The 27,371-nt window shown below is 39.4% G+C and overlaps 1 protein-coding gene across 2 annotated transcripts; it reads right to left on the reverse strand.

Moving 5' to 3' along the window:
• Window positions 1–729: 729 nt before the first annotated feature.
• Window positions 730–19,546, reverse strand: TWF1 (twinfilin actin binding protein 1). Of its 2 annotated transcripts, none has more exons than XM_064701814.1 (9): window positions 19,456–19,546; window positions 16,200–16,277; window positions 13,440–13,618; window positions 12,149–12,244; window positions 10,833–10,941; window positions 6,278–6,399; window positions 5,929–6,079; window positions 5,407–5,528; window positions 730–3,875 (listed from the first exon to the last, which is right to left on the reverse strand). In XM_064701814.1, exons 1-9 carry the CDS (start codon window positions 19,478–19,480, stop codon window positions 3,705–3,707), a joined length of 1,053 nt encoding a protein of 350 aa, XP_064557884.1. In that variant the 5' UTR covers window positions 19,481–19,546; the 3' UTR covers window positions 730–3,704. The 2 variants fall into 2 exon arrangements, with proteins under 2 accessions (XP_064557884.1, XP_064557885.1); XM_064701815.1 differs by lacking the exon at window positions 19,456–19,546 and adding an exon at window positions 19,199–19,297.
• Between the last annotated feature and the right edge of the window lie 7,825 nt (window positions 19,547–27,371).

Here is a 27,371-nt window from a genome sequence, read left to right on the forward strand (position 1 = left end):
TCATACAGTTTAGAAAAAAGTTTGGAACTTCTTTAGTGAATATGAGGGGTTAACTAGGTAAAGCTAGCTAACTTATGTAGCAACTATTTTTTTTTTTTTTTTTAATATTCAGGGGACAAGGAGAAGGAACTTCCCTTTCCCACCCCAGATTTTTTTGAGGTCTCCATACAGTAAAGTCAACATCTTGAAACACTAACAGAGGATAAGAGTAGCTGTCTTTAGTTTCTTTTGTTCCTTCCAAAAACATTAAATTATCCTAGCATACTTGTTTGTTTTAGTTACTATAATAAGGTAATTCAAGATACTTGGGAAGATCTGGTTTCATAGAACTGGAGCTGAGAGAAATCCAGTGGTATAGTATAGTATAGTAGTTCATGCTGAGCAAGTAAGAACAGATAGAACTGTTCAATCACCTGACAACTACTTCAGCATTTTAAAAGAACAGAAGAAATTTTTGAAGGGGCATATTACTGAAAGTACAGAAACCTCAGGCGAACACCCTTGGATTCTGCTATGGAGCCCTTGGTGCTGCTCCCATAAAGCAATGATAGAGTAGATGTTTCTAACATAGTGATTTTTCTCTAACAGCAAAAGCCAGGAATTCTGTTTCTGCTCACCTCCCTTCTTACACCCCACAGTCACTTTCTAGTCCCATGAGAACTGCCTATTACACATTCTGATCTTAGATCTTCATTAAAGAGACTATGAAATGATTCAAACAACACCAAGCCAAAGCATCAATCTTTATTTATAAAGTAAATTACAAAATAGATAAGGTAAACTTAATTAATTTTAGCATCTGAAGGTGGCTTTCATTGAATACATAAACACACTGATAAACAAATTTTTTCATTTACAATGTCAATCTGAGCAGCAGAGCAATTTTTACCTTGATTAGTTTAACCGTTGATAGGAGTGTTTTAAAAGATCAAGATCTCCCTAAGTTGCAACATAAACATTTATTAAATAATTACCTGTCCTTTTAATTAACTATTTAATAGCTTGTGAGTGAACTGCAAGCAGCTGCATTGCTTTTGGGCTTTATGAAGGCCAACAATTTGAATGGATACTTTCAATTATTTAATGACCAGAGACAGTTAATGGAGCAACTTTGATTAATGCCCACATTTTGCCCTGGTTCTGAACATTCATGAACAGAAGTGGAGGCAACTATGTAGATGTAAACGTGACAGATTTTACAAAAAGAACAGATACTTCTTATTGCTGTTAGGAGAATAGCTACAAGAGGCCTGGAGAAGCAGCCAGCAGTGCAAGACTTCATATAATTATCTTTTTGGGAAAAGAGAAGCAGACATGCTCAGGATATGACTGATTCCTGTCTGGGCTGGGTGTGTACATCACATAGAATATTTTCACATAGGGAAATTTACAATGTCTGGTTTGGGCTGAACTCTAAAGCAGCTCATCATAAATGCTCTTGCATAACCATTTAACCAGCTCTCATCCTCCTCCAGATTAAGTTTTCCATCTCCTATCCTCGTCTACCTAGGGCAGCATTGCACAAAAATCCAAAAACAAAACCAAAAAGCAACAGTGAAAAAAAACCCAAAACAAACATCCAACAAAACCATCACAACATCCACACAACCATATCAGGTCAAACTGTTCATTATTTAAATAAAATATTTAGTCTTAAAAAGCTGAACCTCTTTACTGACCCAAGAAAGTGTAGAGGTATGGGCACTCTTGCTATGGCTGGCACAAGGGCAGGAATACTAAATTCAAACAACCCTCTAGCCGTAATTTTTCAATGCTACAGTCCTTAAAACCAAAACAATACAAAAATTCCAAAGTGAATTAGGTGTGTTGCAAATATTTGAGTTAACCAAAAAATACATTTAATTACAGTGTACAATGAGCTGCACACACAATAACCATATTTAAAAAACAATGACATTTGCCTGACACATAGTACAGAAGGCAAGAGGCAGGAAAAGAACACAAAAGCAAGCAGGAGATTAGCTGAGGATCAAGAGCTATTGAATTGGACTGATGTAGTGTGTAAAATTAAATGAAAAAAAAGCTGAAGTGTAAAATTTCTGCTGCATGTAAAAACCCCATGGTAATACCCACTATTGCAACCTTCACATTATATAGTGCAATCTCAGATGTCAACAGTAAGCTAGTATAGCCAAACTAGATAATAGATAAAACAAATTTTTTTTTCAGGAACCACTACTGCCAAAACATTATCCCCTACCAACCTTAAATCCATCTTTCACCAGGTAAACACACCATTCAGCTCTATAATGAGTATATCCAGCAGCTATGATAATATCCAATAAACCAAAGCTGGCAACTCCTGTGTAGCTTTAAAAAAAACCAAAACCAACAAAACTCAAAAACCACAAAAGTCACATAAAAGACACTAAAAAGCAAGTCCTCACTGGGAATATAATCTATTCACAAGTATTTGCTTCATCACACAGTTTTAAATATTTAAGGTCATCCAATACTTGACTTCCACATCTAATTCTCCCTTAATGCACTTATTAAAATAATCTACTTTTCCTTTTCCTGTTAAACACATTACTTACAGTTCAATCAAGTTTAGACTATTCTGGCTGATTTAAGTATTTTGAAGAAGGGAAGAAGGGAGGAAAAAATCATCAAAATCCTAACTAGGGGCTTGCTGCCAGCAGTTATTCAAGACCTAGTTGGACTTAAATTACAGATGTAAGTTACACTGAAGTTCAGACATTTAGAAAAAGTAATTTTCAGAATATCTTGAAAGTAAAAATTGCAGTTGATAGTACAAACACAGTAGGACCTCAAGGATAACTCACTGTTATGAAGCAAGACTGCTTCATTTTTACTGAACTTACACATTTTTAGATCCAACTGCACCAATAATTAATTACTTTAGACATATTGCTCTGAAAGTAGCTCCATACTCTATTGAATATACTAACTCATTGACTTTTAATCTCCTTTTACTTGGTCATTCAGTACCTAATATGTAACACTTTAGAGTGATACAGAAGTCTGGAAAAGCTATTGTGTTTTATGTCAGATTTCATTAAAAGATAATTCATTAAATCAGTTATAAATTTGAGATGACCAAGTCTTTGCTTCGGAAAATGTCCATCTATTCCTGAATGCTTATATTAATTGAATGACAACTGATTTTAGTTTATCTTTTCCCTTACAAGGAAAAAAAAAACCCAAACAAAACAACAACAAAATCCAGCAATGCATCCTGTCAAAATCCAAAGACAACCTTTTATTTTACTATTGTCCTTAAGTGCTACAAGGAAAAATAAAGTTTTAATTGGGACAACACTAGTCCTTCATCTCTTCTCACATGGAAAGTCTTAGAGGTTTAATAGGCTACGCATAAGAATTCAGCTGTGACTTACTGACAATAAATGAGCTTCACAGTCTTATGTCTGCAAAGTTTATGATCACATGTACAGCTATTAAATAATGGCTTCTAAATTAAAATAAAGGGGTACTATCTTAGTTTTTTTTCTTCTAGCTTCAAAATAATTATCTCTTCTATATGTCATAAAACATGGTCAACAAATATAATCATGTAACAATATAAAAAGTGTTGAGGTCAGAAAAGAGAAGAGTACAAAGAGCTTTTATTTATCCCTAGCATCTATGAATGGAATGATTTCAGTTCAATACCAAAAGCCAGAATTCCACTTCTTACATTAATACTTAAATACAAACAGTTTCTAATCACTTGGTGTTTCAGTCTCTGCTGGACCTCTGATCAGTCTTCGTATTCCTCTCTTCCCTGCAGGACCTTTTGGTTTAGCAAAACTCTGTTTGTAAGCATGTTGTTTTGGATGTACTTCTTCATAAAGAAAGTCAGCAGTTAACTCATCACCATTATCTATTTCAATCTGGCAGAAAAAAAATCATACTCAAAGTCAAAAACATTTAGAAACTTCGCTGAAACTCAATACTATATTAAAACCATATGTGCAATAATGTTGGAAGTCAATCATGAAAAGTTCTCCAACTTGTGCCTAATGCCCTGAGAAATCTTGGATAGTTTTTCTGAAACTCCCCTATACTCTTACCACTATTAAGTGTGACTTAATTAGTTTCCTGAAATGTAAGCACAACTAAACAGTACATATGCTAAGGACTTCTTTTTTGTCACAAGCTTTGGCAGTGTACCTGTTAACACTAACTAGGAGAACACATTCTGTGTTACTTATTTACTCATTTTAAGCATTTAGACATTTTAGGAATCAAAACTGTTCCCTATAACGTGTTTTAAACACTAACTAATTAAGCAATGTGGATGCATATTGTTATCTCTTGAGAAAGAGGGGGAGGAGTTACAAAGAAGCTTATATTATTGGCTGGCTACTGCCACTCAGCAAAAGTACTCAAGTGTTTAGCAAGAAAAAGCTAAAGTAATGAACAGAATGGAGGGGAGTGTTTTAGTTTTCAAAATCTAGATATATGAAACTAAACAGAAAGAAAATAGTGTTCTCAAGCCAAACTCCCCTGTTTTAAATTGCAGGAATTTAGAATTCAGAGAAATGCTATGGCCTTGCTCTGCTGAGCATTCAGCACTTCATGCCCTGCCAACCATAACACCTGACAGACTTGCAGCCCCAGTTTTGCTGTTACAAGGACATGCTTCAGAAATTTCAGTCTGCAGGAATTTTCAGGAGTCACATGGTGCTTTAGTTTTGTTGCAGAAAGGCAATTTCGAAAAAATAATTAAATACAAATACACATAGCAAAAATCTAGTTAATTCGTGTCATCTTACTAAAAATGGTTAGTATTAATTCTGCTATTTTAAGGTAAATGTAACCTCTACAGAAACTAAGCTTCCACAAAAGTGTTAAAAACATATCTATAGATTTGTTTTATGTGGACCATTTCTGTGTTCTCTTCTTGGGAGGTGAGAAGCCACTTTTTGCATTGCAGTAAAATCTATAGAGTGTGAAAAGATCAACTTACTTGGAAATACTTGTTTGCCCCATCAAGGACTCCTAAGATACAGTCCTAATTTTCAGAACTGCAGCTTGAAATGATTTTGAAAATCCCTACATAACTATGGCTTAAAGGAATTTAGTGTTTAACAACAGCAATATGTCGTGGTCCAAAATACAACACAACTCTGAGTAAGAAATCATGTTAATTCTATAAAGTCCTTCAAAGTACTCTCACATACTTCCTTGATGCACAAGGATATATTTGTTCAAGATAAAAGTGTAGAAATTATGAAACACAGTAAAACTTCCATGACTTAACTTTGATCCTCTAGCTCCATCAACAACTATTTCCTGTTCAGGACAAACTAAATTACACTTGTCATTGTTTACACAAGGTGGTGACAGAGACAATTATAGATTTCAATTAAGAAGAGAAGACAGGTATGGAGAAAATACCCATACACCCCCTGGACTTACCTTTCTAGCTATCTGCATCCACAATTGTGTTTCTACAATTTCTAACAGTGGACTTTTGCAACTAGAGTAGAGCATTCGTTCTCGTATACTACAGGTATACCCTGGCATAGAGTAGATGAAAACTGCAGGAAAAGAAAACAATGACACAAATCAGACCACAAATACACTCCATCAAAAGTTGTATCATAAAACCATTTATAGCAAAGAGGCAATGGAAATGAACTATGCAATCTGAAAGCAAAATGTGTAGTGCTGTTCTGGAGCGTTTTTGCTTCAGCAAGTGTTTCATTTCAAACAGGGGACAAGAGAATGCCCAGTATCTGTATCTTTTCACATTTATGGGTGCTCATAATCAAAAGGGATAGCTCACATAAGAGCTCTCCTTCACAAGTTCACAGTTTCACAACTCTGAAATGACTCTGAAACTTATGATCATGCTGACACATCTTTCTCTCTCACTCAAAATTCCTAAGGAATTTGAAACAAGCCAATGAAGTCTCATATTGAGAAATTTTCTCATACTTATGGATTCCAAATAGTCTCCTTCATGCGTGTGCTTATACAGGAAAAAGTGGTAACGTGCAGCATCCTTTGGAACTCTTTTTGGCAAGTCCTTAAGTTCAGTATCAAGGGTGTTGGCCAAAATAATAGTTTCATTCTTCATATCAATTTGCTGTAAACAAAGCAAACATGAATATAGTTAATACACAAAAAAACAAACCAGAGAACATGACAGGATGGAATAAAGTTTGGATTAATCTAACTCAAAATAGTAATTTGTCAGCATACTACATCAACACACATTATTTAATATGTGGGTAATCTATTTTATACTCATTATTAAAAAATAGTTAAAGTGTTTTATACTTGCCAGTTGTACATAATTGAGTTTCTTATTTTTCAGTTTCTCCAGAGCCTGAATAGCATCTTTAGCAATGGGGAATGCTACTCCTTGCAGTGTTTGATGCTTGGTATCTACACCAACATCCGCCTGTACCTGGAACACAAGTCAGCTGAGCTGTTAAAAGAAACCTCTACAGGCATTTATTTGGTTTCATACGATGACTGACAATGCAATTCATATGGTTACACACAGAGTTAGCAGTAGCTAGTACAAGAATAAACCACCCCAAGAAATCATCCCCATATACAAAAGATTTGCATTTTTTAATTTACAGGTCATGTTTGTTTGCTAGCCTGCAAAATTTCTTATCTCTGAAACATGCTCTGTTCTGCTTAGGAGAGCAACAAAGTCATCAGAGGGAAAACTGGTTCAAGTGTCAGTGAAGAAATTCTAAGTTAAAATCTGTTACAAAGACAACAATAATCCAGGAAAAAAAATATCTTGATTTTCATATGTTGTGTTATATTTTAAACTGAAAATATTCCCTATAAACTTTGTTATAGCTTAAAAAAATTTATATCAAAACAAAGACATGATTTCTAGGGAGTCAAAATTTTTGAAGGGAGAAATTATGAGACAAACTGATATTCTAGAAGGATAAGTAAAGTTTCTACTCTCCCTCCTGCTTCAACATACTCCCGCAAACAGCCTCTACCAAAACGAAAGCAAACAAAATAAACAAACAAAATCCTATTTTTTTATTTCTAGACGGTCTACCACAAAGTAAAAAAAAAAAAAATCCAGGACAAGCTAGACAGTTATTCATAATCCAGTTATATTAGTGTCAAATTATTGGAGAGAACAGTTATTTTAAAGCTGATGTTCAAGAATTTATGTTTATCTTAGTATTCATTCAGTTTCTCTTAAAATGAGCTCTGGCCTCCAGTCTTCTTCAGTCTTAGTTTATTGTCCAAGTACTGCTTTTTTAATATATTTACTTACTTTTAAAGTTTCACAATTACATTTAACATTGGTTATGAAGCTGCAAAAGTCAAAAAAGTGTACCAAATGGAAAGTGTGGACCTTTCCTACCCTAGATCTATCAACTAGAAGATGTGCAGCTTTATTAAAAAGAGATGCTAATAAAATATGAAACAAACTGATAAAAAAATTAAAAACAAACACTTGTGGCAAAACATACTTGTACTTCACATTTTCAAGAAAAGCTTGTCAGCAACAAGGAAAGAGGAAAAGAAAGCAGGTGGGGAGCTTACTTTGCACAAGGATTGATAAATTTATGAACAAGGTAAGAGAAAAAATGTTTTGCAAAATCTAAATCTGCATAAAAGCCTGACTGACAAATGTAAAATAGGCATCCCAAAAATAACAAACCATCATAAAATACCATAGTCTAGAATCTAGATTAGAGTACACGTAGAAAATAAGTACTCCAAACTTAAAAACAAGCTGTGAAGTGTGGAGATAGACAAGGGAAGAGAGTAACACAGTGTAACTCCAGATCTAGGAAAATGAACAAAGCACCTAAGTCACTTAAGAATATTTAAATTCACACTGCTAAGATTTAGTTAATAATGGCTCCTGAGTGCTGGATAAAATGGCAGATGAAATTTGCTGTGAATAAATGTAAATGTATGCAGGAGGAAAAAAACCCTCCTCTTCTACTTGTATGGTGACTGGGTTGAGCTGGCTACTACCATTCAGGAGCAAGACCTTGCATGTCATTCTGACTAAATCTGAAAATAACCCCAAGGCAAAAAAAAAAAAAATCTGAACACTCCCCATCCACAATGAAATGTTACAAATTGTTAGAAAAAAGAGTAGAGAACGGAACACGTTATTACGCACTGTAGATATCAGTAACATGCCTGCATCTTGAATACCACATGCAGATCTGGCTTCCCCATCCCTCCATCTCATAAATTACATAGCAGAACTGGAAAAACTGCAGAGAAAAGCAAAAGGATCAGAAGTATGGAGTGCTTTGTTTAGGAGGAAGAACTACCCATATTAGACTTGTCAGCTTGGAAGAGATAACTGATAAGGAGTACAACAGAGGTCCATGGATAGAGAATCATGGCACAGTTGTGGCTGGAAGGGCCCTCCAAAGGTGATCCAGTCCAACCCCCCCCACAGAAAGCAGCAACATCTTCAAACAGATCAGGTAGCTCAGAGCCCCATCCAACTGACCTTGAATGTTTCTAGGGATGGGGCATCTACCACCTCTCTCAGCAAACTCTTCCAGTACCTCATCACACACCATAAAAAAAATTCTTGCTCACAGCTAATCTAACCTATCCTGTTTTAGCTTAAAACCCTTCTCCCTTGTTCTTTTGCAACAGGCCCTGCTAAAAAATCTGTCCCCTTATTTTTTACAAGTCCCCTTTAAGTACTGAAAGGTCCCTAAGATTTCCCCGAAGCCTTCTCTGCTCCAGTCTGAACAAACCCGACTCTCTCAGCCCTTTCTCACAGGGAGTATGTTCCATGGCTCCCTCCTGGACCCATTCTAACAGGTCCCTGTCATTCCTGTGCTGAGTACCCCAGAGCTGGATGCAGAGCTCCAGGGGGATGTCACCAAAGCAGAGCAGAGGGAGAGGACCACCTCTCTTTACACACTGTCCACACTGCTTTTGATGCAGCCCAGGACATGGCTGGCACTCTGGGATACAGAGGGCTTTATCTAAGGGGAGGGGGACACTGAGGATTGACTGAATGACTCTTTTCTGCCTTCACCATACTATCTGTAGGGGTATCAGAATAAACCAGAGATTCTACAGAGCAGTCAATGGCTCTTTACAAAGTATTTTGTCAAGCTGTGGAATATGCTGTCACAGGACCTGTGGCCAACAAAACCTTTATGTGGATTTATAGAAATGACAAGACTAGATGGAAGATGGATAAAAATTTCATTAAGAACAATATAGTAAGATGTCACCTGTTGCACAGGAAGCCCCCTACCTGAAAAGGTTGAAGCAACAGAAGAGCATTTAAGGTACTTATGGCCTTCTTGCCCTGCTCCTACATCCTTCCTAGATTTCTGTTGTTCCCTCAAGGACTTGACAACAGTCTAGGTGATCCTTTGATCAGGCCCAGTAAAATATTTCTTACGGTAATTAGGAAAGAATATACATATGGAAAACTTTTTAAAATCAGAAAGCTTTTTGTTTTCTAAGTCTAACTACAGGCTTTGTGCAAACAATGAAGAGAAAAATGACGTAAGCTAATGTATTGTGAGATGTTTCAAACAAAGCAAAAATGACAGCAATATATAATTTATGTGTCCCTGAAAAGCAAAGGTATTGCTGCTGAAATTTCAGAACACATGAAGACTTGGTTTGTATGAATCACCTTCTAAACACATTGTACATACACTAATACTAGAAGTGATCACCAATCCCAATCCAGAAGTTTTAGTTTCATTACTGTTTTATTTTTTTAAAGCTGATCAAGTAAAATGCAGTATTTCATAATTTCTGCATTGAATTGTTGAAATCAGACATGAAAACTAACAAAAGACACCACTGGGAAAAATAGTGAATAAAATTGCAGCAAAAGCACGGTAGAGTGAAAACAAAAGATACACAACTGTATTTAACACAATGGTATCCAGCTGCAAAAATAAATCATACTTCAAACACATGTACCACAGCTCGAACATACAAGTCTAAAGAACAAATAAGTTCAGCACATGACCTAATTTAATATACATCTGACATAAACAGTGTTGAAATGAAGGAAACGTGATAAAAAGAGTCCTCTGAAACTTTCAGTCATTAGCTATTTGGCAATCATCAATTCTTCTGCTTAAAGGCTCTCTCTCAGGATAGAGATTTTTCTAAAAAGTGTTTTAGCATAAGCAAATCAGTCTTTTAAAGTGATCAGCTATTTGGTTTGGATTTCTGTTTTATTTTTATTGGAATCCTCTTCCCTTCTTCTCAGTCTTAAAGACGTATGCACTGGTACCAGAAACTATGCACCTTTCCTCTAAGAATAAGACTGGTGAAATTCTCCTGGCAATCCCTCACTGCAGTAATTGCTATTCTGTGTTTTCTCTACAATTTCTCCCACCATGGGAAATGCAGGCAATCACACGTGGACAATGACTGAGGTTGGAAGACATCGCCTTGTCCAACAAGACTGTTCAATCAGGGCCACCTAGAGCCAGCTACCCAGCTGTGTGTCCAAACATCTTTTGAATATCTCCAGGATGGAGACCCCATAACCTCCCTGGGGAACCAGTGCCAGTGCCCAGTCACCCTTCACAAAGAAGGACATCCAGTGATACTAAAAGCTCAAGTTGCAATAATTAGGCTCTGCATTTGCCAGGCCTCTGATTCAGACACTAGGCCTTTCAAACACCGTGAGATCTCTCATGCCACTTCAACTCCAGCCACCATCCCCCTGTAGTTTCAACTCATTGAAAAGTATATTTATATGCTCATCCACTCACACTTCCTGAAACTTTCCATTTTCTGTTCTGCCTTTTTTTGCCCTAGAAAGACATTTCCCTACAACACATTTGGAATTCTGCACCATTTCCCACACATTCTTGAAGACATTTTAGGTACCTCATTAATCTTAATTTGTCGAAGTTCCTCTTCTGCTGCAGTCAAAGGTGCGGGGGAGGATTGTGATATCAAATATTTTTTATATCCATTCAGTGAAACATCATCCTGAAAGCATAATATCAATATTTATCAGGGTTTTTTAGAATATTAGAAACTTTTCTTCAATGATTTTCTATGGCGCATTGCAAAAATCAGTTGCCTTCCATACAATTATGTTCATTTTATTTCAATATTCCGATATTCCATTATGTCTTATTTCAGAAGCCCAGAGGTACCCAGTTTTATACATATGAATTAGCAGGTGGGATCACAGTAGGGTTCCACCAAAGTAACAGTGCCTGTTGCAACCAAACCATTCTTAGGTTTAACAAAATAAAGACAAAGTAACCCACTGGATGCTAACGATCAAGATCCTGACTGAAATCAGCAAATTGAACACCTTGAAGAAGCTGTGATTTTCACACAGAAGAACATTAAAGACCAGCAACAATTAAGAAGTTTATAAAGACACTGAAACCAGCATTTTAGAGATATATAAGCTGTAACATAATGAGCCTGGGAAAAGTGAGTTATATCTATGTCATCTTCCATGTGCCCCAGGCCCATTCTGAAATAACAGTAAGACAGAACTAATGCTCTCTCCTCAAAACTGAGATGGAAGCTCAGACTTGTAGGGCTAGACACAAATTCCATATATTACATAGACTGCCAGTGGTTTGGTGCAAGAGGCAGTGAAAGACTGGTTGATTGAACAGACAAGAAAAAAATAACAGGATCCCTACCAGTAAACCCCCTTAGCACATCAGTTATCTACTCCCCTAGAATACAGCCTCTCCATATGTTTGTTAGAATAATGAAGCCTCCATGACAGGTTAATGATAAATATAACAAATTATTTACTCAGTGAGCAACAGAATTATTAGCCTCATGTTCACCACAACAGCCCATTTCTCTTTCACGGCTTTTTTCCCTATTACAATATCCTCTATTCTTCCTCAAACCTCCAACTCCTTCCATTCCATTAAAGAACTCATGCTCATGCAATGAGATTAGAGATATGCCTATTATTCTTAGGTTATTTAGTTTCCATAGCGATTTGAAGCAAGGACTTTAAGCCTGACAATGAACTACACCTATTAACTTGTTTAAATGAGCTTAAACACACTCTAACACTGGAATAACACACATAGCTTTTAACTCTTTTTTTCTTTAATCCAAAAAGACCATAAGCAACCCACATTCATACCAATAACATCAGCTACAATATTCAGTATTTAAAGTCAATGTCCTGACCTTGAAAAGAAAAACATACCTGTACAGTTCCAAATACTTCATCCTTAATGTGGCCACCTCCAAACTCTTTCTTAAGTGTTGCCCGGGTTGCTGCATACAACATTTTTTGACGAACCTAGCAATATAAAAGAACAGTAGCTTTTTGGTTTGGTTCTTTTTTTAAAATTTTGCTGTACATAGAGAATCCAGCATGTTGGTGCACCAAGTCCATCAACAAACAATACTTTCTTGAACAAGTATTTCAAGTGTTGAAATTGCACTATTAAACTAGAAGAGCTCTGAATCATGATACTTACTCATATTATTAAACTCACAAGGTCATGATACTATGTACTATTATCAAAGTAACTTCAAAACTGAATTGCAGCCTTAGGAGTATGAGCTTTTCTTTAAATAGGAAAAAAAAATCAACATAATCGTTACTAATTTTAAATGGGAAAAACCATAATTGTTTGAACCTGTTGTCACCTTGTCTGTTTACTAATGGATGCAACAGAACTAACTCATTATTACTTTTGATTTGATAGTGACTTCAGATAGTTATGGTTCAACTAGAGGGGAAAAATTATGTTTGCTCCCTCTTAACTTGCTGTCTCACATAGTCACTTACTCCTCTCTCAGCAGTCCCACCTTCCCACTTTATTTCACCATCATGTTATCCTCTCCACAACACTTCACCTTTTCCACATAATCCTCTCTATGCACATCAACTTTTGATGTCTTATGATTTCCTAACTGCTAGTGAAAGCAGTAGGAATACTGGAAAAGCTTTGCTTTCTGCCTTCCCTTATCCCACATTCCCAGAATTGGTATCCTAGTTTCTCCTAGAAATCCTTAATTCTGACCTCAGTCCTCTCCCATGCTCTCAAAGCACTAAGAAGGAGTGTATTCTGTGGCACACCACATAGCTACGAGTGCCAGCTGGGCAGCCAGCAAGCCAAACAGAATAACAGTTTGAGCTCACACTGTAATTCTTCTCTATATGAGCATCCATTAAGATTTCTGTCCTATATCTTTCCATAAATTTTCTGAAATCCTGACAGTAAGACAGACAAACAGGGCAAAAAAACTGTATTGTGTCCACCAGTCAGGCTAAAAATACATAGGATCAGTTGTACTCCATTTAGACCTACTGATTTGCTCTTTAATCATCTTAAAAAAACATCTTCCTAGCTGTTTTCTTCTTGGAATGTAGGAAGAGGTTGGGGATTGCTTCATTCCTCAAATCCTATTCCTTCATATCTCAGATTCAGATCAAATGGTACTGTTGAAAAATTATTACCGTGAAGCCTCTGACGACTGTTACTTACAGGAGAGTGATCAGGTGACCATGCAATGAAGATCCATTCATATCCTTGAGCATTCTGTGAATCTAATCTGTATAATATATAACATGGTTGCTTGTCTTCAAGAAGGGGAAGGACAAAGGAATCATAATCCTTTTCCCATGATCCAACTGGCTGTCTAGAGGATCCCACAACAAGCTGCTCTAAAACCAATAACCAAAGCTACAGGTTAGCAACTATACAGTTAATAGCATCTGTCAAAATTAATAATTACAATAAGAAGTTAATTAGACACTTAATTGTTCATAATTATGCCCAGAAGAATGGAAGACAAGAACAGTCAGTGTAAAAGTAGGTGAATTCCTACAAAAGCTGTGTATGTTCAAACCCTAACTTACTTTAACCAAAATTCTGATAGTAGAGAAGTAACAAGCTGGCTGTCATCAAGTTCTATGATCTGAAGCAATACTACTGATTTTAGTTTTTTTAGCATAACATACACAGAAGGGAAATAAGAACTGTGTTCTAACACTAAGTTTATTTTTTAATTTGGAATACTTAGGTATAAATAAGAGTAAACTTCCCAATTTTAGAATTATAATTATATTGCTCTTGGTATAATGTATTACTGTTTGTATTCATTGTAAGGACTCAATAACCCAGTTATATAGTGAAAAGAGTTTGGAATTAATATGGTTGCACTAATCACTAACTTGTCTATGTAAGTAGATAAACCTCTTTCTAAAATAGCTTCACAGCTATGGTCTCTTTAAATGACTGAAGTTGTTTATTATGTATAATTGGTTTAAGTCTGTATAGAATACTTCAATGGTATTTAATTATGTGAACAGCTGTAGCAACAAGATTTTTCTCTTATTTATACATCACACCTCTGTTTCCAAAGGAAATATTAGCATACTGTCTTACAAAACATTTAACAGCTTCCCAAGAAATACTAGCCCACACAAGTGGAATAGAAATACCTTGTTTAAATGGGGTCCTGCAGCAGTTTGAAGACCATCATAGTAGCTAGTATACAAATCACCTTTTGGGAGCCTAGGTCTTCCAAAACTTCATACAAAAGTACAACAGCACACCAATGCCTCTACAGCAAAACTTTGAGCAAAGCATTCCACCACAATAACTCACAGAACATGAACAGCTCAGGGCAAGGGTGTCTGGCCCTTTTTTGAATTAGACACAAAGTACCTGAACTACCTGAAGCTGGACAGTTATACCAAGGGTATTCAGAATGTACTCGCAAATTCTGAACTCTAAGTGGATTTATACCCACTTGGATTTAAGATACAGCCAGAGGAACTTCATGCCCAGCAGCAAATCTCTTCTCTTATTAACTCAGATTAGCAAAACATGATTTGAATTTTATCTGTTGGCTATTATCTGTTCCTTAAAGCTCCTGAAGACAGATGAGGAACTGCTCTTCTTCCAGTATACTGGGAGTTTTACAGGTTTCTTTTTGAACTGCAGAAAATACTATCAAACACTGGATTCTGCTTCTTATGGAGATGAAATGCCTATATGCCGATACCTATATGTTTATATCTATATATATATATATGTTTATACACACGAGTACATACACACAAAAATAGGAAATGAAAAAATAGGGAAAGTATTAAATTTGTATCTTATTTCTAGGGTTCACTTCATATTGTACAGTAGCATATACACAAAAGCATATTGTTTTGCCTTGGTTAATGGGAAAAAAAAAAACCCAAAACAATGGTTTGTCAGCATTTACTTTGTGCTACTCACACTATCACAAAGTCCTGCCCGTAATCTTACTACTCCCACAGTCTCAAAGAAACCTATCTTAAAGTATCAGAAGACTTCCTAAGAAAAGCAAACACAAGAAAGGTAACAGTAGGTTATTTACCTACCAATGAAAGTGTATCTGTATTTGTGTATGTATGTACATGTAATTTTCTCCAGCTAACAGATTTTTACTGTACTGTAAATGAATGAAGTCTAAAACAAACGCCTTCACAGTGGACAACTGACATGCTTGAAAAGATGGACTAAACCAGGAAATATCTTATACAACCAACATTTCTATTAAAAAAAATAAAAGTAATTATATAGTCTGTCTTTCAATGTTTGCAGTCTACATCCCTTGCCTAGAAGTTCAAAAATCAAACTCCAGTTCTGATCGAAACGGTGTAATTTTCTATTTATACATACATGTTGAGATTTAAGAAACAGCTTTAACTTTGAAAATTTAAATAAAGTCACAGATTTATAAAGACATTTTCTATGTAGTCAGATTACCACTTAAACATCTGCTTTAGCAGGACTTTCTACATGCAGCACTTTTATCTGCCTTTTTAACCAGGCTGTATCAGTATAAAATTTACAGTTCTACATTTAAGGTGACTGGTTGTTGTGTAAGAATAGCTCTCTGTCTAGTGAAAGTAAACAGTGCCCAAATGCTACACAGGTGTGGAAATTTTAATTTCCTCTACTCTTTCTTTAGTAAGCGATAAGAATAAGCTTATTTATACTATCCACAGACAATACAGAGCAGTTCTCAGTAAAATATAAAATTACATTTGGGAGAAAAATTCAAATGCAAAAATACAACAGTATTGTAGTAAAAAAGCTTAGGATCACGAAAATTAAAATTTTACCTTCTGTATATGAAAAACCTTAGTAGCATTAAATTTGGCAGAGTTCTGATTTTTAAACAATTGTACGTGTAAGTCATTAAAACTACTAGGAAAATATCTAAAAGAATCAGAAAAAAAAGAATAAAATTTGACTAACCATTGTCAATGACTATTTTTAAAAGCCTGTATTGTCCATTTCTGGCTCCAACAAAGATGTCTTTAACACTTCCACTAGCTGAAAAAGAGAAAATAAAAGTAATCAAATTAACACATTTCACTTCCCTAGGACAAAGAATATTCATGAGGGCAAGAACAACACTGGAAAAAATGTACAATTGGCCCTTTGCTGCAAAGTTGGACAGCAAAACAAGCCCAGGAGTGATGCTGCTCCTACGCTGCACACTGTTCCAACCATCAGCATACCACACAAAGATGAAAGGCAACATTACAAAACAGCCCTGCTTTCTAGCATACCAAATGATCTTCAACATTGTGAAAACTACAGGTGACATCATATCATCAATCTCATGTTTCAGAGTTAACACAGCAACACAATAAAAATATGACGCATCTCAAATTACAACAGCTTCACCAAGTCTGCAGGCTTAGCACAAACTTTCAGACAGAAACTTTACGCCTGCCAGGAAAATGTTAGAGCTTGTCTGGCTGAAGTGATGGTCCTTCCTGAGAGCACCTCTCTGCAGAGTACCAGTGGAAGCTGCCACTCATTGCTCATCTTTCATACCACCTAATCTCCTTCTATGGTAGGCAACATTGTTCAAGCCCCAGCCCACCGTAGCATGATAGCTTTATAGTGAATTTACAAAGTAATTAAAATATTTTTACATGTTTGTAAATCACATTGACACTATACCACCATCATGACAGACTCAATTCCATAAGCACACAGAAGAACTGCCCTTGACTCACATAAAGACTATTCTTAACTGCCCTGCTAAATAATCCAACTGCAAATCAGTTTAAGTATACCAGAGTTGTAAGGATTTACTGAAAAACATTTATTGCAAGCTGGTCCTTTAAGTAATCCCACAGGACAGAGCATAGCACCAGCAAAACAAACATCACACCAGGAAACAAATAAATGGATTATTTATAGTCAGGTTGAGGCCAAGTGAACAGATGGGATCCAGCAACATTTCTGCCCATATTCAAAACATTTTACATTTATGTTCATCCAAGTGGTGCCAGCCCCATCCTGAGAGTCCAAAATGGCATGTTAAAAGAACGTGTTAAACAAACAATTGCAGTGGGTTTCCAGTTCAAGCCCAGTTTCATCCCAGCTGACTTCCCCAGTGCAGACCCCCACAGTAATTTCCTGCCAGCTTTTCAAGTCATCTCTGCTGGTCCTCACCATTCTATTCAGCAACCAAACATTGTGCCGTTTTCTAGACTTTTTGTTGCCCCAAAACATTCTTTGTCCTCTTCTTGTCTATTACTGTTTTGTTCCTTATTCTCTCATTACAATATTGCACACGAAAACAAGAACAAAATACAGCAGCCTCTACACCAATTCAAGAATTGTGACATTTTCCTGAAAAAATATTTTGAGGCACTTGTGAAACCAGCTCACTATCAAGTGACCTATGGGTTTTGCTCATCATGAAGGTTGTTAAATTCCCAACAGTGATATTATTTTCTTCTTAAACTTTCTGTATAGCAGAGGGCAACAGAATCAAATCTGGGCTTATTTCACAAGTATTTTGCAGGGAACATTATATTAAAATTATTTAGAAGACTGTAAACCCATTCAATTGTATTTCCCTTCAGTTTCTGCATTCTGTAACTTCCTACAGAATTTATCTGCACTGGCCCGTTTAAAACGTCCAGTCCTTTTAGCAACTGCCTGGTACATATCACTGTGCCCATGACTTCATTTCTGTTTCCAGAAAAAAGTAGCCCATGCTGCCAAATCTTGTAATTGTTTATGAGTGACAGTAGCCTGTTTGTAGCTAAAGCCAGCAATGGCACAAGTAGAGCTATTCCTCTTCCAAATGGCAGAGGCTGATGCTCTGCTGCAAACAGGACTCCTGATTAGTGCCTGCTGAGGCAGGTTCCCAAAGGAAAGCTGCCGAGCTCTCTCTCTACAGCTCTCCTCAGAGGACAAATGATTCTCAGACACGAAGCAGAGCTGCAGAAGAGGATTAGCCACTCTTTTGCTTACAATAAGCAACAGAGTATTATTCTGCTCCTCCCTGCCTGCATCGCCTGGAGAACAAGGGATTACGATTCACTAACAGGTTTCCCCAGACTGGGGGAAAAAAAAAAAAAAATTCCAGGTGCACCTCTAGCCTGAGAACGGCTGAAGAACTTAAAACAAGAAGCTGCAAAAAGACCAAAGACTGGCATGCAAAGGAAGGAAAAGAAGAGCAGGAAAAGGGTGCAAACCACACGCAGCCAATGGACAAAAAAGGGCACAGAAGAGAGCTAAGGGCTGCCGTGGCTGGGACAAAAGTCACCTTCAACAATAAATACCGGAGAGCAGGCAAAGTACATGGTGCTAGTCACCGAACACGCAGATTGCAGAAATCCAGACAGTAAAACCCGACCCCTCCGTAATCCTGCTATATAATCCCTGCTTAGCAATTCTGTGATTCAGAGGAGCCCGCTAATACTGCGAAACAATACGCTGTCTCCTTCTAATTGCTCCTCGCACCGTCCAAGGCCTGGAAACACGGGAAAAAAAGGTTCCCACATACTTTCCCCCTTTGTGGCCTCCAGTGATGAGCTTTATAGTGGACTCTCGTACGCCAGGGCTCCTGCTCCTCCCCAGGCTCTCGCTCCACGGGAGCCAGCAGCGGCCCCCGGCATATCCCGCGCTGTCCAACCCATCCCAAACTCGGTGCGGCGACCCCGAGCCGGCGACAGCCCTCGGCCGGACGCTGACTCCGCTGCCGCAGGGAAACCTGCACTGGGGGAACTACCGGAGCCCAGGCGGGCCGTGCCTGCCATTCACGGGGCTCTGCAGCGAACACTTTCCTCGGGCGGGCTCCCTGCCTCTCCGGGGCGGACGGGCGCGCTTCGCCGGGCCGATAAACCCTGCACGCTCCGCCTGACTGGGAACGGAGCTACGGGTTCGAGCCCGAGGAGCCGTGGCCGCAAGGGACGAAACCAACAGCAGTTCCCCCGCTCGCTCACCCCCTCGCCAGCCCGCGGCGCAAAGGACGGGCTCCTCCGGCAGCAAACAAAGAGCGCAGCAGTGGGAAAAATCCCGCCGGGAACGGCCCGCTAAGCGCCCGCCGCAGCCGCCTGCCCCCGCGCCGCGCCCCGACCCACGGAGAAAGGCGCTCCGCCCGCCTCCCGCCCGGCTAGCACGGCCACGGCGGAGACGGGGCCGGCTGTCATGAGGAGCAGCGGGCACCGCGGAGCGGAGGCGCGGGGAGCCCCGCGGGTACCTTGGATGCCGGTCTGGTGGGACATGTCGCACCGCGCCCGGGCACCGCCGCCGCCGCCTCCCCGCCCGCCCGGCACGGCCCGGCCCGGCCGCGCGCACGTGACGCGCCGCCGCCACTCAGCGGCCGTGAGGGAGCGCGGCGCCTTCCGGGCCGCGCCGGGCCGGGCCGGGGGCTGAGGGCAGCGGCTGCCCCTGCCCGGGCACCGCCCTGCCCCGGCACGCCCTGCCCCGCGCCCGCTCCCCCTGCGCCTCCCCTCGGCGCTTCGGAGCGGGCACCGGGTGCAGCTTTTCCCTCTCCCGTGCCCTTTGCTCTCCCTCTCCTCTCCTTTCCGCCGCCCCCTTCACTTGCTGTCCCGGAGCCGGCAGCGCGACCCGCCGCGGGCATCGCGGGCGCAAAGCCTGCGGTCAGTCCTGCCTGGCAGGAAGGGCCGTGTGCCCCGCGGCACGGGCTGCTCGTTAACCGAAGTAATCGAAATACAACAGATGAATTTAGTTGGTCTGTAGAAGCCCGTGGTGGAGACCTGCCCCTCTCTCGCTTGGGGCAGCACAGAAGGATCCATCAGGTATGACAGCAGGCTGCATGCATATAGTGTAAATTTTGGATTAAACAGTCCCTGACAAAGAGCCCACAAGTCAGGGAACAGAGCCCACAGCCAGGGCTCACTCCGTTCAAGCCCTTGCCCTGACAAGGCAGTCTTTGTTAATTTTGCAGTATTTGGTACGCGGTGGCACTGCATCAACAGAAACAAGATTTCTTCTCTTTCAGTGCAGATCTGGTGGTTGAGCCACTTGTCTGCTTCAGCAGGGCAAGGATCTATGCTTAGGAAGGATGCATCTGCTTCTCAGGGCCCTATGCACGGCCAAAGGCTCCTTTATGCCTTTTCAAACTGTGTTGATACAGTTTCCCTCAGCTTTTTCTTTCAGAGTTTACAGTGAAGAAGAGTCCTGCACCATGAATTTAAGCAAACTCTGAAGGTCGATTTGCCTTTGCCTTTGCTAGCTCTTTTCCAGGCTTATCTGTCTATGGGTTGAGAAGCATCCTCCTCTTAACAACAGAAGGATGGGAACTATAGCTTCTTTGAAAATCGCTTCATTGTCGTTTTGTTAAAACCTCCCTCATGGGTCCCCCTGATGGGGAGACCCCTAAAAAGTTCTGTGCCAGGAATGAGAGATGGACGGGACTCTTGGTTTTTCTGTCTTCAGGTTGCTGTTTATTTTTCTCTTATCAGAAGTTCAGCATGCTGTCTGCATCTCAGAATCAGTGTACAAAGATAAGGCACAAAAGTCACAAGACACACAGATTCAAGGTCCTTTACAGCTATTTTGTCCAATTAACTATCAGAACATACTTTATTTTTACCTTTCTACCAATAACTAATCATTTTTCTCTCCATGCAATATCTGCATTACGGTTCTCCCTGTGCTCCCAACACTGCAGAAGATGGAGCAGATGAAGAACAAGAAGGAGATCAGACAATGCCAAAAATCCTCCATCTTGTCTCCTATCTACCTCTGTACAAAACTCTAAATTTTTCACCCTGTGTCAAACTATACTGCTGTCTATTTCACACACTCGAAGATTCCTATCCATCCCAATGTCTTAGAAGCTTTCTCCATGGACAAAGGTTAAAAGCAGTGCTCCCCTGGGGGTCAGGACCTCTCAGGACAGGCAGGGAAATATTCCCTGTTCCCTGGGTTCCAACATCATGTAGTTGGCATTTTTAATCTGTGCTGTGGTCTAGATTAAGACTTCACAAACAAAATGTGCATGCTGTAGGCATTGATGCTGATGATTCCTTCAGGTTCCTGGGAGTTACAATAGCACCCCATACAGATTTTATGGGGTGCTATTCAGCTAGGGAACACAAGAAGTGCTGCAAGAGGGCATATCAAATATCCAGCCCAATGGGCCAGACGAGAATTGAAGAGGAAGGTGGCACATGGTAATCCTTCCCTGGTTCACCTTCCAGCCTCCAGGATGCTGCAGCTCAGGAATTTCTGGAGTCAGCTGTGTTGATTAATGTGGGTGCCTGTGCTTTGTCAGATCCCCAGTTTAAAGAACATGTGGGATTTAGTGTCCTATTTGGGAAATGTGAAACAACACTGTAACTGTTATGTGAACTGTGCTGTGTAATGCTAGTCCAGCACATACAGAGTCACTGTGGAGACAAGTCACCAGCTAATGAGCTGGGACTGACAGCAGCTGGGCAAACAGAGAGGCTGCAGTTTTTCTTTCTTCTAGCAAGGAGGCTGAAAGTAACAGAGAAAAGGGTTCATGTGAAACCAGGAAATAAGAGACAGGTAGCACCTACCAGGTACTCAGTAGTTGGCTCTTGTTCCTCTATTGTAAGGCTCCAGGAGCACCAGGATTATATTAAAAAAAGAAAGAAACTCTTGGAGAAGAGCTTTTTCAAGAGGAAAAGAGTACTAGAGATCCAATCAAAGTGGCAACCAAAGATGTGGTTCCATCACAATTACTTTAAATTATTTGATCCCCAGCTTGACACAGGTTCTAAATTCTTGGGTTATCCCTGTTTTAGTATTACTGCTTGTAACAGATGGAGTTGCCTGAAAATGTATGAGGGAAAAAGAAGTTTTCATTGATAGAAGATGTCCTGAAAACACCAATCAGTTCCTTGCTCCAGTTAGTTATGTGTCCCCAGAACCACTGCTATTGTCACAAAGTGGTAACAAGGATGTGTGGTTAAGACTGTGGAACTGGTTTTTTCAGAGGAAATTTATGCCTAGACTGGAAATACCAAAATGGTTTAACATTTGTCACTATATTCAGATTGTCTTATTTGTCTGTCTGAGGACATACCACTGCAGCTTCCACCAGTCTGAGGGCTCTGAAGTGCAGGAATGTGATCTTAACAACAGTTATATATGAAAAAAGACTGGCACACGTTGACATTTTGTAGCACCTTTTTGGCAAAAAGACAAACTGAAAGTCAAACATATTTTCTTTAAAATCTCAGTATCACATATATTTACAGTGTTTGATGTATGCCCAAGAAGAGATGTTGCATGGAAACTAACCCAAGCAAGTAGGGATTTTCTATCTAAAGTTCTGAATTTTAGTGTCCTTCAGATTCTCACTAAATTGCTTTAAATCATTAAATTCCTATCCAAATCATAAAGATCAAAGATGATATAATGAAGCAGTAACTGAAGCCATATTACTATTTTCATTCAGCTGGAGTGAAAATGGTCTTCATACCACCGATTAGAAACTTCGCTTAAATAACACATATTAAAAATGGAGATCATGTATTTGAAAAAAACTACAAGGCAAACATGAGGTGCTATTTGCATTCTTGTAAAACATTTATTTGTGTAACTCAAGATAGAAAAAAAAAATCAAGTATCTATTTATTTTTTAGGAGATTGGGTATGTCTTACAGCAGTCTCTGCTTGTATGTTTTCATGTCAGTTAGGACTGCTCTACCTTCCACTCCATTTGATTTGCTAGCTTTTTCTCCAAGACAAAGAAAATATGCTTAGGACTGTTTCAGTTCCATTTGGATGATCATACTGACAGCCCAGCACATGGTGACTGGAGAAAGACCCCTTTTAGAAAGCTACTGAGGCCTGGAAGAGAGCCACCAAACACAATACAGCCTAGATTTAGAGTAGATCTTATCTGCCAAGATTGTTAATTACCTCCTGCAGGGGTGGCTTGTCTGGCCAGTAGTCATGTCTAAACATAGAGCAGTATTTGAAGTTTTCATGATCTAATGAGCTGCTAGGTAGCTTTGAGTACTCTGGAAAGCAGTAATTTTCTCAAAGATTTCCTCACTCAAATGTTCTGTTATTACAATATATAAAAAATAATTCCAAGGCATATACAATGATTAGGTGAAAATGCATATTACAAAAATTAGAGATTATGCTTCTATTTTTCCTAACATTATCTGAAGGATATAATAACCCTATAGAAATAATTAAGAATTCTCTCACTGACTTTGGTACAAACAGTATCTTCTAGTAGGAAGTATGTGAAATGCTTTTAGTGGCAGATGATCTAGGATGATAAAATGAGCACTTGCATGGATCCAGTAATTTTCCTAGTGAACTCAAAAGAGACATGCTGGGCAACATTCCTTTCATGCCCATTTCCACTTTCTTTTATTATTTACTTTAGAGGAGTGCATTGAGTCATCATGAAATAGTATCAGCTCAAACATCAGCAGCATGCTGATTTGTGCAGTTGTTTATCTTGTTTTCCATTACTTTAGGGATGGCAGCTCCTCTCTTGACAAGGTACAGCTAGTACAAACTAATTCCAGAGGAAGCAAACACAGCTCTGGCCAAGGCATTGTTTGCACTTGATGCTGAAGACAAAGTCCCAAGTCACTTCCTGTCTTAATCAGCGTTTGCAGAGTCTCTGGGCCTTGCTGAGAGTTTTTACTTTGTAGCCTAGGAGTATCAATATTTTAAAGTTTGGGTCATTCATCTTCTCTTTTCTTTGACATTTTGCCTAGCCTTTCTGAGCTCCCAGATTCCTGCCTGTTTCTCCATGGTATGTAACATTGTATGGCTATGATGTAACAGATCATAGAATCATAGAACATTTGGGGTTGGCAGGGACCCTTAAGGCCATGTAGTCCAACCTCCTGCAATGAGCAGAGACATCATCAACTCTATCAGGTTGCTCAGGGCACCATCCAACCTGACCTTGAATGTTAGCTGGAGTGGGGCATCTACTGCCTCTCTGGATAACCTTTTCCAGGGTTTTACCGCCCTCACTGTAGAAAATATCTTCCTTATATCTAGTCTGAATCAACTCCCTTTTAGTTTAAAACCATTATCCCGTTTCCTTTCACTACAGGCCTAAAAAGACTGTTCTCATCTTTCTTATAAACACCCTTTCAGTATTGAAAAACTGCAAGGAGAAGTTTTCTCCACAACCCGAACACTCTCAGCATTTTCTCATAAGAAAAGTATTCTATCCCTCTGATTATTTTTATGGCCCTCCTCTGGACTGTCTTCAACACCTCCATGTCTTTCATGTGCTGGGGACTCCAGAGATGGATGCAGTACTTCAGGTGAAATCTCATCAGAGCTGAGTAGGGGTAAAAATCATCTCCCTCAACCTGCTGACCACACTTCTTTTTGTGTAGCCCAGAGTACAGTTTGTTTTCTGAGCTGCAAGCAGACATTGCTGGCTCATTACCATTTTACTTTCATCCACCAGTACCCCCAAGTCCTTCTGAGCAGGACTCAATCCAGCAATCCCCCAGCCTTTATTGATTCCAGAGTTTGTCCCAGCCCAGGTGCAGGACTTTTCACTTGACCTTACTGGACCTCATGAGTTTCACATGGACTTACTTCCTGAGCTTGACCAGGTCCCTTTGGATGGCATCCCATCCCTCAGGCAAGTCAACTGCACCACTCAGTGTGTTGTCTGCAAACTTGCTGAGGGTGCACTGCATCCAATTGTCAATGTCACTGACTCAGAAGTAAGGAGTATGGGTCCTAATACAGATCCTTGGGGGACACCACTTATCACTGATCTCCATCCTGGCATTGAGACATTGACCTCTACTGTCTGGATGCAGCTATACAACCAATTCCTTATTCACCAAGTATCAGGTTCCTTCCAACGACTTCTTCTTATTGATTCCAATGCTTCTTATTGCTGCTTTATGGTCATTTCCAAAGAAGAAAAGAAAAGGTTCAAACTGTTGTTAGATAATTCCACATTTTTATATAGGCTTCATGAGGAGAGCTAAGACCTGAGGAAGGTCTAAACTGAGGTGAAAGAATGGGAAGACCTGGGACAAAGGATTCCTCCTACTCATGGGGTCCTACTTGCAGGAGAAGAATTCAGTAGGACAGGCTTTTCAACTGAGTCATGTAGAAGTGACACCCAATTTCTACCCATGAATTACTCTATAAAAATAGTAGCAAGAGAACATGGGAAGTTTTATCCCAAAAAGATTCCACAAGGCCAGTTAGTTTGTTGTGGAAAGCATTTCTGAGATGTGGCAGATCATTTCTGAGATGTTAGAGAATAAAATCTAACACAGATCCTTACTATGCAGTGCTTATTGTTTAAATAGAGAGAAATGTGGAAGAAGGGTAAGAGAAAGAATTGCAGTGCAACCCAAAGTAGTTACACTGTTCCTTTCTAGCACTGTGACTGCTTTGACTAGGTCAGCCTGCTTTGTTAGTGCTCAGCTCCTTGCACTTGATTCCCAGCAGAATAAGACCCTCACAGGCACACACAAACTCAGATGTAAGCTATGTCTCAGCATAAACTGAGGGACTCCAGTATTTCATGTTCCAAAGATTCTACAGTGCACTCACTACAGTGCTCTTAGAAATGGAAGGAAATTGAGGATGAAAAAACAATGGATATTTTGAGTCCACTGTGCATTCTTACTTGTTCTCTCAGGCAATTATTCCAAGTGTATGTCCATTTTCAATAGATTTCCAGCTGCTAAATAAATTATTACATTTATCATTGAATTTTTTTTTGCATAATTATGCTTTTTCACAGTGCATTAGCGTGAGATAAAAATAACAGACATTTACCACAGGCTGTTCTTTGGACATTGAAAAAAGTCTAATTGCATAATAGATACTGCATATCCCTATAAAGGACAAGAAAAAGCTGAAAAGAAAGGTCACAAAACCTGGTCTTCTCATCACTTCAAAACTAAAGATCAGACAGCAAAGCCTCAACTCTCTAGACATAGCAGTGTATATATGATTCCCTTATTAATTTTCTTCAGACTATGATTAGCTCTCTCATATTTAGTATTGATACACAATTATTTTCAGTGAGATTATAGTTCTGATTTGCCAACTGCTACCATATGGACAGTCATATTGAAGCTGTTAGCAAGCATATGTCCCTTCTATTCCTGTATTCGATCCACTGCTTGGACCAGCCTTGCTTTGAGGAGGACACCTGAGGGATCTGCTTTGGCAGCATCAGATTTGCTCTTCATTTACATTAGTGCAGTGTCTGCTTTGCCACAGCCTCTATTGAGACAGCCAACAAAGCAGCCAGTGCCTCATAACATTCCCTCTCCTGGCTGCATTTCTGTTTCCCTATTTTGATCAGTTGTACATGGCAATGCACGATCAGAGTCCTTTTATTGTAATAGATAGCATACACTAATTTCAGGTATGCAGAGATTTGAAAATAGTCATTTAATTGTTTGAGTTATCATACTATATTTGAGCTTAAAAGAATACTTTGCCAAGATGCAAAAAGTACTTCTCTCAAAATGCCAAATTTTTATGTCATGCTACACCTACTTTTGTTTTAACAGAAACGGGACCAAGAAGTAGTGAATTAATATGACAACACGGTAAAGGCTCCAGGTTTTTTATCTTACAGAGGCAATGCATTGTTGTAATGTAGTTGTACACACTAGAGTTGTTCGTTGCACTTTAGAGGAGCATCATGAGGCACAGTATGTTGGAAACAGGACATTTTTTGTTTTGTGTTTTTTTTTGTGAGGTTAAGAAATTTCCCCTCATTATTTTTAATCAAATGTTTCTTTAGTATTAAATAAACCTCCAGACTTAACAGCCCCAACTCTCTCAACCTGTCTTCACAGTAGAGATGTCTCAGCCCTCTGATCATCTTCCTTGCCTTTCTCTGGGCTCTCTGCAGCAGGTTTGTGTCCATCTCACGTTGGGGACCCCAGAGTAAGACACAATAGTGCAGGTGATGTCTCATGACAGTGGAGCAAAGGAGGGGAGTCCCCTCCCTTGCACTGCTGCCTGTGCTACTTTCTGTGTAGCCTAGGACACATTTGGCCTTCTGGGCTGCAAGTGCACATAGCCAGGTCATGTTGAGCTTCTTGCCCACCAACACCTGTGTTTCTTTCCAGGGCACCTCTCAATGCATTCTCTGCCCAGCCTGTACCTTTGGGATTGCCCTGATCCAGGTGCAGG

Source organism: Zonotrichia leucophrys, chromosome 1A, assembly GCF_028769735.1.
Source record: "Zonotrichia leucophrys gambelii isolate GWCS_2022_RI chromosome 1A, RI_Zleu_2.0, whole genome shotgun sequence".
Classification (NCBI taxonomy): Eukaryota; Metazoa; Chordata; class Aves; order Passeriformes; family Passerellidae; genus Zonotrichia; species Zonotrichia leucophrys.

Coding starts and splice junctions, on each gene's coding strand:
- TWF1 (XM_064701814.1), bottom strand. CDS start 19,480: ATGTCCCACCAGACCGGCATCCAAG. Junction 6,400..10,832: donor AATTAAGATTAATGAGGTAC/CTAAAATGTCTT, acceptor TGTTCCAGGTAC/AGGCGGATGTTGGTGTAGAT. Junction 5,529..5,928: donor AGACTATTTGGAATCCATAA/GTATGAGAAAAT, acceptor CTTTTCCTGCAG/TTTTCATCTACTCTATGCCA.